At 41.4% G+C, this 17,893-nt stretch overlaps 1 protein-coding gene across 2 annotated transcripts in view; it reads right to left on the bottom strand.

The window, feature by feature from the left end:
- Window positions 1-17,893, bottom strand: part of LOC134355256 (calcium-activated chloride channel regulator 1-like) — an 88,828-nt gene that overhangs the window by 51,716 nt on the left and 19,219 nt on the right. For both annotated transcript variants that reach the window (XM_063065053.1, XM_063065051.1), the window contains exon 5: window positions 9,263-9,428. In XM_063065053.1, the coding sequence (XP_062921123.1) occupies window positions 9,263-9,428 (166 nt within the window). The remainder of the gene's footprint in view (window positions 1-9,262; window positions 9,429-17,893) is intronic.

The following is a 17,893-nucleotide window of genomic DNA, read 5'->3' as shown; positions in this document are numbered from 1 at the left end:
GCACTACATTAAATACAGATCTCATTTCAGAGAGGAACCATCTATCACCACACTCTGGCTTCTCCCACAAAGCCAATGCCTAAAGGAGCAGAATTAGGCCATTCAGCCCATCGAGGCTACCTTGCCAATTCATCATGGCTGATCCATTTCCCTCCTCAACGCTATTCTCCTGACTTATCCCCATATCTTTCACGGTCTGATTAATCAAGAACCCATTTCCCTCCGACTTAAATATACCCAATGTCCTGGCCTTCACAGCTGCCCAGGGCAACAAATTCCACAGATTCACCAACCTTTGGCTAAAGAAATGCCCCCTCATCTCTATTCAAGATGGACATCCCACTGCTCTGACGCGGTGCTCTCAGATCCTAGCCACATCACCCCACCCCGCGCTGCTATAGGAAACATCTGCTCCACATCCACTCTCTCCAAGTCTTTCAACATTTGATAGGTTTTTATGAGTTCATTCACCACCCCCCAATCCACCACTCTTCTAAATTCCAGTGAGTACAGGCCCGGAACCATTAAATGTTCCTCATAAGATAATCCTTTCATTCTGAGAATCATTCTTGTCAACCTCCTCTGAAGTCTTTCCAATGCAATGAGTCTCTTCTTAGATAAGGATCCCAAAACTGCTCACAACGCTATGTGAGGCCTTACCAGTGCTTTATAAAGCCTCAGCATTACATCCTTGCTTTTATACTCTGACACTCTCAAAATTAATGCTAACCTTTGACTGACAGAATATGGAGGCACCTTTACAAACTCCCATAGTCCCTGATGACCTGTGATTTCAGTCTATGAGGCAAATCTGAGAGCATTCTTAAGGAGGGTGAACCCACGAAAAGCATTTGGCCCTGGTGGCGTACTTGGCCAAGTACTGAAGACCTGCGCTAAGTAATTGGCTGGAGTGTTTACTGATATCCTAAACATCTCATTTTATCAGACTAAGTTACCCGCCTGTTTCAAGCAGGCTTCAATTATACTGGTACCGAAGAAGAATGCAGCAACTTGCCTCGATATCTGTTGTCCAGTAGCAATTATATCCACTGTGATGAAATGCTTTGAGAGATTGATGATGAACACTATCAACTCCTCTCAGAAACAAATTGAATCCACTCCAGTTGCCTATCGTTATAACAGGTCCACAGCAGATGCCGTTTCATTGGCTTTTCTCTTAAGCCTGGGACATCTGGACAGTGAAGATGCATACATCAGGATGCTCTTCATTCTTTATAGCTCTGCAGTCAACACAATCATCCCTTCAAAACTAATCAATAAGCTCCAGGACCTAGGCCTCAATACCTCCTTCTGCAACTGGATCCTCGATTTCCTCACTTGCAGACCCCAGTTCATTCAGATTGGTAACAGCATCAGATCCACAATCACTATGAGCACTGGTGCTCCACAGGGTCTGTGCTTAGCCCAGTGCTCTATGCACTTGATGCTTATGACTGTGAGGCTAAGTACAGCTCCAACACCATATTTAAGTTTAGCTACTGTTGTTGGCCGAATCAAAGGAGATGATGAATCAGAATATAGGTATTTTGGATGAGTGGAGGTGCACAACAACAACCTCTCACTCACTTCAGCAAAACCAAAGGGCTGATTATTGACAAGAAGAGGAGGAAACCAGATACTAGTGAGGGTAAAAACCAGATGATTTGACAGAAAAATGCGTGGCTGAGAAGATGGTGTTAGGGGCAGGGCTTCAAATTCTTGGATAATTGGGATCTCTTCTGGGGGAGGAATGACCTGTTCAAAAGTGAGGGGTTGCATCTGAATCCAAGGAATTCAATATTCTCATTGGCAGGTTTGAAACAGCTGATGGGGAGGATTTAAACTAATTTGGCACGGTGTGGGGCCCGGTGTGAAGGGACTCAGGATAGGGCGAATGGTAAAACAAATAAAGATGGCATGCAGTCAGGTTGTCAGGAAGGACAGGCAGGTGATGGGACTTCGTTGCAGCCAACAGACTGTATCAAATCATTGGAATGCAGGTTCAGAACGGATAGCAAATACGGTACTCAAGGTGTTGTATCCAAGTGCACGGAGTATAAGAGTTAAGGTGGATGATCTTGTTGTAATATTACAGATTGTCAAATACGATATTGTTGCCATCACTGAAGTGTGGCTGAAGGATGGTTGTAGCTGAGAGCTGAATGTCTAAGGTTACACATTATACCGGAGGCAGAGGGGGTGCTGTGGCTCTACTGGTAAAGAATGGCATCAAATCAGTAGAAAGACTTCCCCAACATCGGGAACAATCTTCCTGCATCTAGCCTGTCCAATCCCTTTAGGATTTTATACGTTTCAATAAGATCCCCCCTCAATCTTCTAAATTCCAACGAGTACAAGCCTAGTCGATCCAGTCTTTCATCATATGAAAGTCCTGCCATCCCAGGAATCAATCTGGTGAACCTTCTTTGTACTCCCTCTATGGCAAGAATGTCTTTCCACAGATTAGGGGACCAAAACTGCACACAATACTCCAGGTGTGGTCTCACCAAGGCCTTGTACAACTGTAGTAGTACCTCCCTGTTCCTGTACTCGAATCCTCTTGCCATGAATGCCAGCATGCCATTTGCCTTTTTCACCACCTGCTGTACCTGCATGCCCACTTTCAATGACTGGTGTATAATGACACCCAGGTCTCGTTGCACCTCCCCTTTTCCTAATCGGCCACCATTCAGATAATAATCTATTTTCCTGTTTTTGCCACCAAAGTGGATAACCTCACATTTATCTACATTAAATTGCATCTGCCATGAATTTGCCCACTCACCTAACCTATCCAAGTCACCCTGCATCCTCTTAGCATCCTCCTCACAGCTAACACTGCCGCCCAGCTTCGTGTCATCCACAAACTTGGAGATGCTGCATTTAATTCCCTCATCTAAGTCATTAATATATATTGTAAACAACTGGGGTCCCAGCACTGAGCTTTGCGGTACCCCGCTAGTCACTGCCTGCCATTCTGAAAAGGTCCCGTTTATTCCCACTCTTTGCTTCCTGCCAACCAGTTCTCTATCCACATCAATACCTTACCCCCAATACCGTGTGCTTTAAGTTTGCACACTAATCTCCTGCGTGGGACCTTGTCAAAAGCCTTTTGAAAATCCAAATATACCACATCCACTGGTTCTTCCCTATCCACTCTACTAGTTACATCCTCAAAAAATTCTATGAGATTCGTCAGACATGATTTTCCTTTCACAAATCCATGCTGACTTTGTCCGATGATTTCACCGCTTTCCAAATGTGCTGTTATCACATCTTTGATAACTGACTCTAGCATTTTCCCCACCACCGATGTTAGGCTAACCGGTCTATAATTCCCCGGTTTCTCTCTCCCTCCTTTTTAAAAAGCGGGGTTACATTAGCCACCCTCCAATCCTCAGGAATTAGTCCAGAATCTAAAGAGTTTTGAAAAATTATCACTAATGCATCCACTATTTCTTGGGCTACTTCCTTAAGCACTCTGGGATGCAGACCATCTGGCCCTGGAGTTTTATCTGCCTTTAATCCCTTCAATTTACCTAACACCACTTCCCTACTAACATGTATTTCCCTCAGTTCCTCCATCTCACTAGACCCTCTCTCCCCTACTATTTCCGGAAGATTATTTATGTTCTCCTTAGTGAAGACAGAACCAAAGTAGTTATTCAGTTGGTCTGCCATGTCCTTGTTCCCCATAATCAATTCACCTGTTTCTGTCTGTAGGGGACCTACATTTGTCTTAACCAATCTTTTTCTTTTCACATATCTATAAAAGCTTTTACAGTCAGCTTTTATGTTCCCTGCCAGTTTTCTCTCATAATCTTTTTTCCCTTTCCTAATGAAGCCCTTTGTCCTCCTCTGCTGGCTCTGAATTTCTCCCAGTCCTCAGGTGAGCAGCTTTTTCTGGCTAATTTGTATGCTTCTTCTTTGGAATTGATACTATCCCTAATTGATTGTTTGATATACTGTAGATCACAAACAACAGTAGCGGCACACCACTAGTCACAGGTCTCCAATCAGAGAGGCAATTATCTACTGCCACACTCTAGCTTCTCCCTCAAAGTCAATATCTAATCCAATTTTCTACCTCATTTTGAATGCCGAGCTATTGAACCTTCTTGATCAATCTGCCACGTGGGACCTTGTCAAATGCCTTGCTAAAGTCTGTATGGGCAAAATCCACTGCCTTGCCTTCATCCGCCTTCCTGGTAACTTTCTTGAATAACTCTATAAGGTTGCTTAAACATGACCTACCACACACTAAGCCATGCTGACTATCCTTAATCAGTCCATGTCTATCTAAATAGACATATAACCAGTCTATCTAAAGAGACTTATATAACCAGTCCCTTGGAATACATAGAAACATAGAAAACCTACAGCACAATACAGGCCATTCGGCCCACAAAGTTGTGCCGAACATGTCCCTACCTTAGAAATTATTAGGCTTACCTATAGGCCTCTATTTTTCTAAGCTCCATGTACCTATCTAAAAGTCTATTAAAAGACCCTATTGTATCCACCTCCACCACCGTTGCCGGCAGTCCATTCCATGCACTCACCACTCTCTGAGTAAAAAACTTACCCCTGATATCTCCTCTGTACCTGTTCCCCAGCACCTTAAACTTGTGTCCTCTTGTGGCAACCATTTCAGCCCTGGGAAAAAGCCTCTGACTACCCACATGATCAATGCCTCTCATCGTCTTTTACACCTCTATCAAGTGAATAACTTCCAATAACTTTCCCATACTGATGTCAGACTCACTGGCCCATAATTTCCAAGTTTAGGTCTTGAGGCTTTCGTAAACAGTGGAACATTAGCTATTCTCCAATCTTCAGTGCTACCAAAGACATGCAAAAGTGTACTTGGAGCTTGAAAGCAAATGAATTCAAGTAAAACCATAATTAATAACACTTTTTTTTATGTAAGTTGTGATAAAGTCTCACCGCAAACAATGAAGAAATGAGCAAAGTGAATTTGTGGGATGTGCCCTGCTGTTGCATTACGAAGTCAACACACTTGGAGTTGGAGCTGGCTGGTTGGAGTGAATGATTCAGAGGGGAGAAGATGGGACAGAGGAGATCCGATTTCCTACCAACTAACCAGTGTATGAGGGTGAAACACTCTAAATGACAAGCCGAATCGGAAAGAACGAGAATGGGTCCTTCGCCAGCGAAATCCAGGTCCATAGCAAATTCAAGGCCCAGAGTGATTTGCTGTGCTGAAGCCTGGATCCTAATGCAAGGCCATAATCCACTGTTTGGACAATCTAAAAGTCAACCCACATAGACTGGAAAGGCAGGGTGTCAAGAGCCAGGTGATGGCCAGAAGAACGCTCTTGCTTAAATAGAAAGATGTGGCCCTTCCTATTCATGCTCAATGGTTACGTGATGTGATGTCATGTTAAAATTTAGGGAAGATTCGATGTTTAATCTCTGAATCTAGCCAATACTTTCAAACACTGTGGGGACCTTTTCTGAATTATCTTCAAAACCTTTGATTTGCTGTTAATGCACAGATGATGACTAATAATTTTTTTTTCCTTTTTTTCTTTACTAATCAGCTTTGGTCTTGGTAGTGGGTTAGATTGTTTAATATAATAATATTACTATATTTCAATGTTACGAATTAATTAATCTGTATGAATATAGGGTAAGGAGTCTTTATATGCGGTTTAGTACAATGTATTGATATATTTTTTTTCTTGTACTCTGTATACATATGTAAAATTAATAATAAAAATATTGGAAAAAATAGAGCCAGGTATGGTTGGATCACTGAGTGCTGAGTCAATTTGGAGAGGTTGAGAATGGTTGCTGAGTCAATTTGGAGAGGTTGAGAATGGTTCCGTCGGAAGTGAAATCTAGACCCAGAGCAATTTGCCGGCAGCGGCGTCTGGGTCCCAGAGTGAGGTTCGGACAATTTAAATGCTGGCTCAGATAGGCTGAGGGCTTCTATCCCTCTGCAATGCTAAGGCTGTGAGACTGCCCCAGATGCTGTGCTTCGTGTCTGCGCATTTTGCGGGGATTTGCCCTGCTAACATGATGAACTGAATGCTGAGGTTTTGAGCCTACTCCAGGCTTTTTTTAATTTATTCATTTATGGGATGTGGGCATCGCCAATTAAGCCAACATATATTGCCCATCCCTTGTTGTCCTTGAGAAGATGGTGATGATCTACCTTCTTGAACCACTGCAGTCCCTGAGGTGTAGGTACACTCACAGTGCTGTTAGGGAGGGAGTTCCATGATCTTGACCCAGCGACAATGAAGGAACGGCGATATGTTTCCATGTCAGGATGGTGAGTGACTTGGAGGGGGATTTCCAAGTGGTGGTGTTCCCAGGTAGTTGCTGTTCTCGCAGCGGGCCAGGCAGCATCTCTAGGAAGAGGTACAGTCGACGTTTCAGGTCGAGACCCTTCATCAGTGTCCTGCTGCGTTCACCAGCAGCTTTGATGTGTGTTGCTTGAATTTCCAGCATCTGCAGAATTCCTGTCGTTTTAGTTGTTGTTCTCGTTCTTCTCGATGGTAGTGGTTGTAGGTCTGGAAGTTGTTGCCTTAAGAAATTTGGTGTGTTGTTGCAGTGCAACTTGTAGATAGTACACATGGGTGCAGCCGTTCATTGCTGGAAGGATTGGATGTTTGTGGAAGAGGTACCAATCAAGTTGGCTGCCTTGTACTGGATGGTGTCAAATTTCTTGAGTGTTGGTGGAGCCACACTCGTCCAGGAGAGTGGTGAGTATTCCATTACACTCCTGACCTAAGCCTTGCAGATGGTGGACAGGCTTCAAGGAGTCAGGAAGTGAGTTATGCACCACAGAATTCCTATCCTTTTGCCTGCTCTGGTAGCCACGGTGTTTATATGGCTGCTTTGGGTATTTGGATCTAAGGGATCAATTTGGTTTAGAATGCTGTTGTTGTTGCTTGCTTCTACTGTTTAAGTGATCAGTTTTGTGGGGTTTTTTTTCTCTTTTTCTCTGCACACTGGGGATTGGTCTTATTTTTTTTAATTGGGTTATTTTGGGTTCCTTGCATTACAACTGCCTGTAAGCAGACAAATCTCAAGGTTGTATAATTTATACATCCTTTGATAATAAATGCCCTTTGAAACCTTGGTACCTCTCCTGTTACTAAGGATAATTTAAATATCCCTGTTGTAATTTGTTTATTTATTATTTTTTTTTGTTTTTTACAACTGTACAATTTGATACCTTCTGCACATTGGTTATTTCTCCATTTTTGTTTGAGGGCAGTTTGTCACTGACACTATTGTGCTTCTTTTTGTTCTCTACGAATGCCTGCAAGGAATTGAATCTCAGGGCAGTGAACTGTAGCTACTTTGATAATAAGTTTACTTGGTCTTTGAATAGAGGACATCTTCACAGAGTTAAGAAGACAGCACCGATCATTAAGAACCCTCACTCTGGAGGACATGCCCTCTTCCAATTATTACCATTCAGCTGGAGGTTCAGGAGCCTGAAAAACTGCCCTCAATATTTTAGGATAAGCTTCTTCAACTCTGTCATCAGATTTCTGAATGTTTCACGAACACATGAACAGTACCTCAATATTTGGCTCTTTTTTCCAATATTAATTATTTATATATTATATTGTAATTTGCAGTTTTTTATTATATTGCAAAGCACTGCTGCTGCAAAACAACAAATTCCATAGCATAAGTCAGTGCTAATAGTCTCTGTCCTCAACTCTGTCCTGTCCCACTTGGAAAATGTTGCGTCATATGCCAGGATGCTGTTTATCGACTTCAGCTCGGTGTCTAATATGATCATCCCTCAGAAGCTGGTGAGTAAACTGTCCTCGTTGGATCTCAGCATTTCTCTCTGTAACTGGATTTTGGGCTTCTTGACACAAAGGCCACAGACAGCAACACCTCTAGCTCCATCACACTGAGAACTGGCGCCATCACCCACCCTCTGTGGCTGCATGCTCAACCCTCTGCTGTTCATGCTGCTAACTAATTTTTACAGGAGCATACTGTGACCAGGTGCATCACCATCTGGTATTGGAATTGCAAGGCACCTGACCACAAGACCCTAAAAAGGATTGTAATGACTGCTAAGAAGATCATTGGCGTCTCTCTTCCACCCATCTGAGATTATTACAAGGAGCACTGCATACGCAGAGCTCTTAGCATTGTCAAGGATCCCTCTCACCTATCCCACCATCTCTCTGACCCCTACCGTCAGGCAGAAATTAGGACAGTGACTGTTAGGATGGGGAACAGTTTCTCCTCCCAGACCATGAGATGAATCAACTCCCTGCTACCAACCAGGTCTTTTCACATATAATGCGTCAGTAACATTAAGCAGCTTACTTTTTGACTTGTGTTGTAAATGCACCTTACACCACCACAAAATAATCTGCAGATGCTGGGGTCAAAGCAACACTCACAACAGCGAAGGGCTCCGGCCACAAAACGTCGACCGATCTTTTCCACGGATGTTGCCCGACCTGCTGAGTTCCTCCAGCGTGTTGTGAGTGTCACCTTACGCCAGATGTCAATCTTCTGGAGTATATTTTGGTATTTGTTAGTTTATTTGTGGTAATATTACTTTATGTGTTCTGTGTGGGTTATATGTAGTGTGTGGTTGAGTGTGGAGGAATAGGGTTTAGTTTAGCGAGGTATACATGTGTACAGTTGAATGACAATAAACTTGAACTTGAAGCAATAAACCTGATTCTGAAGCAGCTGAATTCAGGCTGGGCTGGGATATTGCACGAGCCTATAAAGTACCCAGGACATCTTCAGGGAGCAGTGTCTCAGAAAGGCTGCGTCCATTATTAAGGACCTCCAGCACCCAGGGCATGCCCTTTTCTCACTGTTACCATCAGGTAGGAGATACAGAAGCCTGAAGGCACACACTCAGTGATTCATGAACAGCTTCTTCCCTTCTGCCATCCGATTCCTAAATGGACTTTGAAGCTTTGGGCACTACCTCACATTTTTTAATATACAGTATTTCTGTTTTTGCACATTTTTATCATCTATTCAATACTGTAAACTATTTACTTGCTTATTTATTATTATTATTATTTTCTCTCTCTGCTAGATTATGTATTGCATTGAACTGCTGCTGCTAAGTTAACAAATTTCATATCACATGCCGGTGATAATAAACCTGATTCTGATTCTGATTCTGATTCTGACGATGCTCTGCAGTGATCAACTGTAACTAATACAATGAGCTGTAGGTAGAAAAGTTCATCATCAGTTTGGAAAGCAGTCCGGTGACTCCACTTACATTTTTCAGTCCTTGATTATACATTATTGAAGATGATGTACTCTGGTTCTTCTCTGGATAAAATGCACAATGTCCATCTGGCAATCCTGTCTTTTTATTAATGGAACAGTTTGAACAGCTACCTCTATTGCAAACTTTTCTGCTTCCTTCTACCCCCTTTGAACACCTGAAAGACCAATGACAAAAATAAATCAGATTTGTTTCTGAGTGACATTTCAATAATTAACCATTGAGTAATTGTGTGCCAGCTTTATTAGAAGAGGCTGAGAATTGGAATTTCCCTCAGGTGGGAGGTACACATAGAACACAGGAGAGCCCAGCACAGGAACAGGCACTTCAGCCCACATTGTCACTGCCAAACATAATGCCAAGCTAAACAAATGCCATCTGTCTGCACATGTTCACTATTCCCTCCAATGCCCACCTGTCCAAATGCCTCTCAAGATCACTACTGTATCTGCTTCTACCGGTTTCCCAGCAGAATATTCCAGGCATTTAACATTCTTTGTGTAAAAATTCTTAACTCGCACATCTCTTTTAAACTTGCTCCCTATAACCTTAAGTCTGTGCTCTCTATTATTTGACGTTTTATAAGACCATAAGATATAGGAGCAGAATTAGGTCACCTGGCCCATCGAGTCAGCTCCGCCATTCAATCATGGCTGATCTTTATTTTTGTCTCCTCCTCAACCCCAGTTCTCGGCCTTCTCCCCGTAACCCTTGATGCCATATCCAATCAAAAAAACCTATCAATCTCTGCCTTAAACACACCCTAGGAAAAGACTGACAATCTACCTTATGTATAGGACACACACACAGAGTGCTTGAGGAAAACAGGTCGGGCAGCATCTATGGAGGGATATAAACAGTTGATATTTTGGGCCATGACCCTTCATTGTTTCCTGTAAAGATGTCCCATAAGACCATAATACATAGGAGCAGAATGAGGCCATTCAGCCCATCTAGTCTGCTCCAGTATTCTATTCTGGCTGATTTATTATCCCTCTCAAACCAATTCTCCTGCTTTCTCCCTGTAACTTTTAATATTCTTACTCATCAAGAACCTATTAACTCCCACTTTAAATATACCTAATGACAAATGCCAGCAGCATTGAATTCCACAGATTCACAATCCTCTGGCTAAAGAAATTCCTGTTCATCCCTGTTCTAAAGGGAAGTTCTAATTTCATGGTTCTGAATCAAAATTGATCAATCTTCACTTTAAATATGTCCATTGACGTGGAATCCACAGCAGTTTGCAGCAATTTTTTTTGTAATTTTTTTTATTGAAATTCAGCATTATACTAACATTTCCATAAGATGTATTTCAGATACTGTATGTATATATCATATATTCATATTTGCCACAAATCTCCACATAGTATTTATCTGAGGTATACACTTATAGAAAAGAAAGAACAAACAAAAGGAAAACTATGTACAAGTAGGGAGTGATCTTTTTTTTTACAACATAATCATTAATTTGTGAGAATAAAATCAGGCCTATGGGGTGTTATGTAGTTAAACCATTTTCCCCAGTATAAATCAAATTGATCCAATTTATGATTGACAGATGCTGTTATCGTCTCCATTTTGTAAATATCCATTGTAATTTCCATCCATGCGTTTAAAGTTGGGCTCTCCTGTAATAACCATTTCCTGGTAAGGGTCTTTTTACCAACCACCAGCAGTATATTCATTAACTATTTATCTCTTTTCAACTATTCTTGAGGTATATACCCAAAATATATGGTCTTACTTTGTAAGGGTATTTCACATTTAAAAATATCTTGTAGGGCATTGTGTATCCCACTCCAATAGTCTTTGATAACGGGGCAATCCCAGAAAATATGGTAATGGTTTGCATTTTGATTTCCACAATTTCTCCAGCAAACAGGGAGGTTATTATCATAATGGGATTTCTGAGAGGGCGTAATAAAATACCTTATCAGGTTTATCCATCCAAATTCCCTCCATTTCTGTGAACTGGTACACTTCCATTGATACCTCCATATTATTGTCCATTCTTCCTCAGATATGGTTATCCCTCCTTCATTCTCCCATTTTGTTTTAATGTATGAAGTTGAGTGTGTTTTAAGATTTGACAGACCCTTATACACGCTTAAATGATTCTACTACCATTATCTGAATTATATGCTTTTCTAAGCAGTTCTATCAAACGTGCTTGCTTCAGTTACATTTTTCACGCTCCTATTAACATGTTGCATCTGCAAATACAGATAAAAGTCTTGTTTTTCTAATAATTGTTTCTCTTTAAGCATTTCAAAATTGAGCAGTATTCCTTCTTTCATTATATTGCATAGAACTGTTATTCCTTTAGCTGTCCAGTCCTTAAATCTAGCATCCAGTTTATTTGGCATAAAATCCGAGTCATACGCACACCATTTAAGAATTACAATATCTCCCTATAGTTTATATTCTTTTATGATAGTTTTCCATATTTTAAGAGTCCATTTCACCCATGGGTTATCAATAGTATTTATATAACTTTGTAGGTTGTTATCAGTCAAAATTGCCTGTATGGGGATGGAAGGTATCCCCTCCTCAATGTTTTTCCATTGAGTGTCATATGATGGGTTGCACCAACATATCACAGCTCTCATCTGTGCTGCAAAATAATAATCTCGAAGAGAAGGTGGGCCCCATCCCCACTTTTCCTTGGCTAATTGCAAAGTCTTGAGATGAACTCTAGGTCTTTTACCTTGCCATATATACCTTGATAGCACTTTGTGCCATTCGTTGAATTGATTTTTGCTAATCTCTATTGGTAGGGTCTGAAAGAGATATAGTAGTCTGGGCAATATATTCATTTTAATGGATTCAATCCTTGAACTGAGACTAAAGAAAGGAATTAGATTCCATCTTGTTTTATGTCTTCTTTTTTTTTATATATAGGCAAATAATTGCATTCTAATAATTTTGCCAAATCTTTTGGCATGATGATTCCCAGATATTTGAAAGACTCTATTTGCTATGCCAAGAGATATCTACTTTCAATTTCTCTTGATGGGCTATAGCTATATGAAAGTAATTGGGTTTTACCTATGCTAATCTTGTATCCTGATAATTGACCATATTATTCAAAAGATAGCATCAATTTAGGTAAAGAGTATGTTGGTTGCCCTAGATAGATCAAAATGTCATCCACGCAACAGGCCAATTTATGCTCTGTCCCTTTAATAGTAATTCCCCTGATATCTTCATTTTGTCTGATGTATTGAGCTAGTGGTTCCAGATGTAATGTGAAGAGTAGTGGTGACCATGCACAACCCTGTCTCGTGCCCCTTTCTAGGGTAAAACTATTTGATAAATATCCATTGATTTTAATCCTAGCAGTGGGATTGTCATATAGTGCCTGTATAGTTTTAATAATTGTGTCATGTAAAACAAATCTATGTAAAACTCTGTAAAGAAAATTCCAATTAACTGAATCAAATGCCCTTTCAGCGTCCACACTTATCACTATTGCTTCCATTTTATTTTTTTTTATACGATCCATAATTTGCAGTGTCCTTTGTACATTGTCTTGTGTTTGGCATTGTTATATAAAACCTATCTGATCATTATGTATCAGTGTGGGTAGAAACTCTTCTAATCATTGGGCATGATGGAGGTAAATAATCTATAATCTACATTAAGAACAGATATTGGTCTAAATGACCCACATTCCATTTTACCCTTGCCTTCTTTCGGTATAGCTAAGATTATCGTCTCCTTCCAGCAGACCTTCTGTTTCCGTTACCATAATATTAGTGATTTTCTGGAAGAAACTAATATCACTTCCTGGAGGTGCATATATATTCAATATAGTAACTGAATTCCCATCTATATTGCCCCTTACTAGAATATATCTGCCCTCCTTATCTAACATTTTGAATACTTTTTCAAAATTTAGCTTGCTTGAGATGAGAATAGCAACTCCTCTCCTATGTCCTGATTTATATGAGGAGAAAAACAAATTAGTGAAGCCCATTCTCTTTAGTTTTCCATGCTCATTATCATTTAAATGAGTTTCCTGTAAATATACTACATAGGCTTGCTCTTTCTTCATTTTAGATAGAATTTTACTACGTTTGATTGGATTCAACAGCCCATTGACAGTAAAAGAAATGAATTTTACTTTATCATTAGTCCTGTGTATTTATCTGTCAGTGTATCATTGAAATTAGCAGAAAAGAACTTAGCCAATCTACTCCCTGAACATGTAAGAACAAAGAAACACAAATGAAAAAAAAAGGTAACGAAGGTGTGATTCCAAGGCTGAGATCTCTAGTAAATGATCTTGGGCTGAGCTAGAGGAAACATCTAGCTGTGAGGTAATAGCCTCTCCTACCTATGGGCTGAGGGCCCCCACTGCAGCACCCAAAAAAGTAAGTGAAAAAATCTATGTCCATTACACAGAAAAGACTTCCCTATGTATTCCTCTCATATATATGTTCTCATTTAGGTGGAGAAAAAGGAGTGAATGAATGAATAAAAAATAAAATAATAGAGTAATAGAAAATCCACATTGTGCGTAATATGTATTTCTTGAGATAAATATAGTGTCATCTATTTTGGCTTCTGTTTAGCTTATCAACACTTTTGAGATTAGTCAGACCTCAAAGCTCTTCTGGTGCGGGTGAGGGCTGTCTTCTGAAAACTCACAGTCTCTCGCTGATATTCTTCTCTCACTCTTCTTCTGTCCCCTGCTTTCTCGGTCTTCCCACCATTTCCCAGGTGGAGCGGGATAGCTGCTCAGTCAAGCTTTCCCTCGGTGTGATCACGTTGACAGGCAGTCCTCTGTTCTTCAAGTCTGCAGTCGTCTCCTCCACAGCCGCATCCTGTTCTCATAGAACACTCGTAGTTTAGCAGGGTAGGGAGTCTGGAAGCTGATCTTTCTCTGTTTTAACACTCGCTTCACTTCAGAATATTCCTTACATTTCTGCAGGACCGCTGGGGGGTAACCTTGATCAAAATATATTAATCTCCCGTTCAAAAATACCTTCTTCTTTTCCCAGGCCTTGCGCAGAATCTCTACTTTGGTTTTGTAGCAGAGGAATCTGATTATTATTGACCGTGGCTTCCCTACCCCCAGAGGGTCTTGGGGCAAACGTCTGATGTGCTCTCTAGATGTCAAGTTCCAGTGTGTCCCGTAGTAACTTTTCCACAAACTCCACCATAGACGACCCCTCCGTTCCGAACACAACAATTTATTTGATCACATATTGAAACTATTTACGCACACACACATATATATATATATATATTCCTTGTTGAGTATTTTGTTGGCAGTCTCAATGCTAATAGCTAAATGCTAATGCAAATAGCTTTTCTATTTCTTTTGCAAGCTTTCCTTGTCCTGTGATATGGCTTGCTTGGCAGATTTGAGCATTTTGCCGGAAGTCTCAACCTCATAGCAGTCTGTGTCAATGAATTTGTTAATTTTGCAAGCCATCAGATTCGAAAGTGTTTTGTGAGACAGGTGACTTCTAAATTCTGTCTTAATGTGACGCACCATGCTGAATGCCCTTTCTACATCACAATTAGAATTTGGCAGCACCAAAAGCAGCTTCATCAACTCATCAACTGGCAAACTTCTGTAGTTTGGCACAGGTCTTTCAAGGTTAGTTGAGACATAATCCAGGACTTCCAAATTGAGCTGTTCTCTTGCATCTGCCTTGATCACATTTGGAAATCTCTCTGCCAAAGTCAAAATCTGCTCTGGATTCACCTCATCTTGGCTCTCTGTATCCTTACTATATTGTCTTATGCAGAAAATGTTGCATTAAAATATGTATTTATAGTATATTATATCATCATGGAGTCGTTTTTTTCTTCTATTACAACTTTAAGCAAGTCTACAGGGAGTTTGGCCTCATTACGTAGGACATCAATAGAGTAGCTCCTTAGCAGCTAGCCAGCTAGTTTAAATAACGTTAGCTATGCTAATGAACGAATGACACCTATTAAACTCACCTCAACATGTCTTTTGCAGTCATTTAACCCACCATGGGCAATAGAAAAGTCACTGTTGCAAACAGTGCAGCGAGCAACACTGTCATTATTTTGACCCCTGTTGGGCAGGGGTACACTTTAGAGTAGTCTGGGGTGAAGTACGTTTTATATTTCTTTTTTTGAAACACTCTGCCATGGCGCTGCAGGACACTAAACTGAACTGATGGACAAGGAAAGAGAGAGAGAGATCGACTGTAAAGCCCGCCCACAGAGAAAACTGATAGGTCTACTTAGCACAAAGAGAGCCCAATCAAGATCTCTCTCTCTCTCTCTCTCTCTCCTCCCCCCCCCCCGCCCCCGCTCGCTCTCTAAAAATTTGATTTCCGGGATATTGTATATAATTTGCGGGCATCAAGAAGCCACTATCAACATGTCGGAGACTCCCGGAACTTCCGGGAGAGGTGGGATGTCTGTTCTTCATTTGAATGAAGGTTAGCGTTAAGTTCGTCATCATGTGCCTGTGTAACAGAGCTGTTCTCTGTATTTTCTTCATTTACAGGCCGGCAATGGTGCTTTTTTTGTTTCCATCCCTTTCCAAATTCTTGCCCCCCTTACCAGTTCAAGTATTATCGAGAGATTTTGTATTTGGCAGTTTAATGGGGCGAAATAAACGTTTTTTCGGAGGAACAATTATTTTAGGCAGCCACTCTGGGTGATGATGTCACCGGAACCTCCTGTTTGCAGCAATTAAGGCCTGAAACATAAACTTCTTGTTTTCCTCCACAGATGCTGCCTGACTTGCTGAGTTCCTCCAGTATTTGTGGGTGTCTAGATTTCCAGCATCTGCAGGACTCTTGTGTACTGTATCTGTGCATCTCATAGTTTTATATACTGTACTTCTATCTTGTCAACTCCAGAAAGAATAACCCAAATTTTCCAACCTACACCTATAGGTGATCTGAGACTAACCTGCCTATACTTTGCCAAATTACCAATTGCTATTCTCAAGCAAATGAACAACAATGACTATTCTTCAATTTTCTGGGACCTCACATATAGCTAGAAGGTATGCAAAGATCTCTGTTAAGGCCCCAGCAATCAGTTTTCTTGCCTCTGCCAATAATCCGGGATAGATCCCATCCCTGGGGATTTATCCAGCTTAATTTTCTTCAAGAAACCTAACACGTCATGCTTCTTGATATCAACATGCTCTGAAATATTAACATAACCTGCACAGATCTCACTGTTTTCCATGTCCTTTTCCTTATTGAATATCAATGCAAAGGACCCATTTGGTACCTCCTCAACTTCCTATGGCCCCTGGAATAAAGACTCTCCTTTGTTTTTGAATGGTCTTAACTTCTACCTTGTAACCCTCTTGCTCTTACAGTATGAACATACACCACAAACTTTCCTTCTATTACATCAGGGATTTAGTATGTCTCAGGATCCTAGTTTGCTTGCATTAATGAGGTTCTTAATGCAAAGAAGAGAAAATTTGCAGATGCTGGAGATCCAAGCAACACAAACAAGATGCTGGAACTCAGCAAGCCAGGCAGCATCTATGGAAAAGAATATAGTCGATGTTTCAGGCCAGGAGCCTTCATCAGGACTAGAGAGAAAAAAATAAGGAGTCGGTGTTAAAAGGTGGGGGAAGGAGAAGAAGAAACACAAGGTGACAGGAGAAACCGGGGGGGCGGGGGTTGGGGTGCGGAGTAAAGAGCTGGAAAGTTGATAAATGACAGAGATACTGATGGAAGGGCAGACAGAGTATTGGTACTCAGTGAAGCAGTCTCCCAATCTACGTCAGGTCTCACTGGTATACAGAAGGCCACACAGAGAACGCCGGTTACAGTAAGTGACCCCAACAGACTCACAGGTGAAGCATTTTGCCTCACCTGGAAGGACCATTTGAGGCTCTGGATGGTAGTGAGGTAGGTGGTGTAGGGGTAGGTGTAGCACTTGTTCCACTTGCAAGAATGAGTGCCAGGAGGGGGATCAGTGGGGAGGAAGGAATGGACAAGAGAGTCGCCTAGGGAGTGAACTCTGCGGAAAGAAGAAAGTGGGCAGGGGAAAAGGTGTGCTTGGTGGTGGGATCCCATTGCAGGTGGCAGAAGTTACAGAGAATTATGTGCTGGACGCGGAGGCTGATGAGGTGGTAGATGAGGTCAAGAGGAACCCTATCCCTGGAGGGGTGGCAAGGGAAGACTGCTTTGCCAGGCACCTACGCTCCATCTGCACAGAAAAAGTGGGATCTCCCAGTGGCCACACATTTTAATTCCACTTCCTGTTCTCATTCCGACATGTTATTCCATGACCTCCTCTACTGTCGTGAAGAGGCACACTTGAGTTGGAGGAACAACACCTTGTATTCCGTTTGGGTAGCCTCCAATCTGATGTTATGAACATCAGTTTCTTGAACTTCTGGTAATGCCCCCCCCCCACCATTCCTCATTTCCTTTTCCCTTTCTCACCTTATCTCCTTAACTGCCTATCACATCCCTCTGGTGCTCCCCCCGACTTTTCTGTCTTCCATGGCCTTCTGTCCTCTCCTATCTGATTCCCCCTATTCCAGCCCTGTATCTCTTCCACCAATCAGCTTCCCCACTCTTTACTTCACCCCTAGCCCACCTCAGTTTCACCTTTCACCTTGTGTTTCTTCCTCCCCCTCCC

The sequence above is a fragment of the Mobula hypostoma genome, chromosome 12 (assembly GCF_963921235.1).
Source record: "Mobula hypostoma chromosome 12, sMobHyp1.1, whole genome shotgun sequence".
NCBI lineage: Eukaryota > Metazoa > Chordata > Chondrichthyes > Myliobatiformes > Myliobatidae > Mobula > Mobula hypostoma.
Note: the sequence above shows the minus strand (reverse complement) of the source record. Positions and strands in the feature narration are given on the sequence as shown.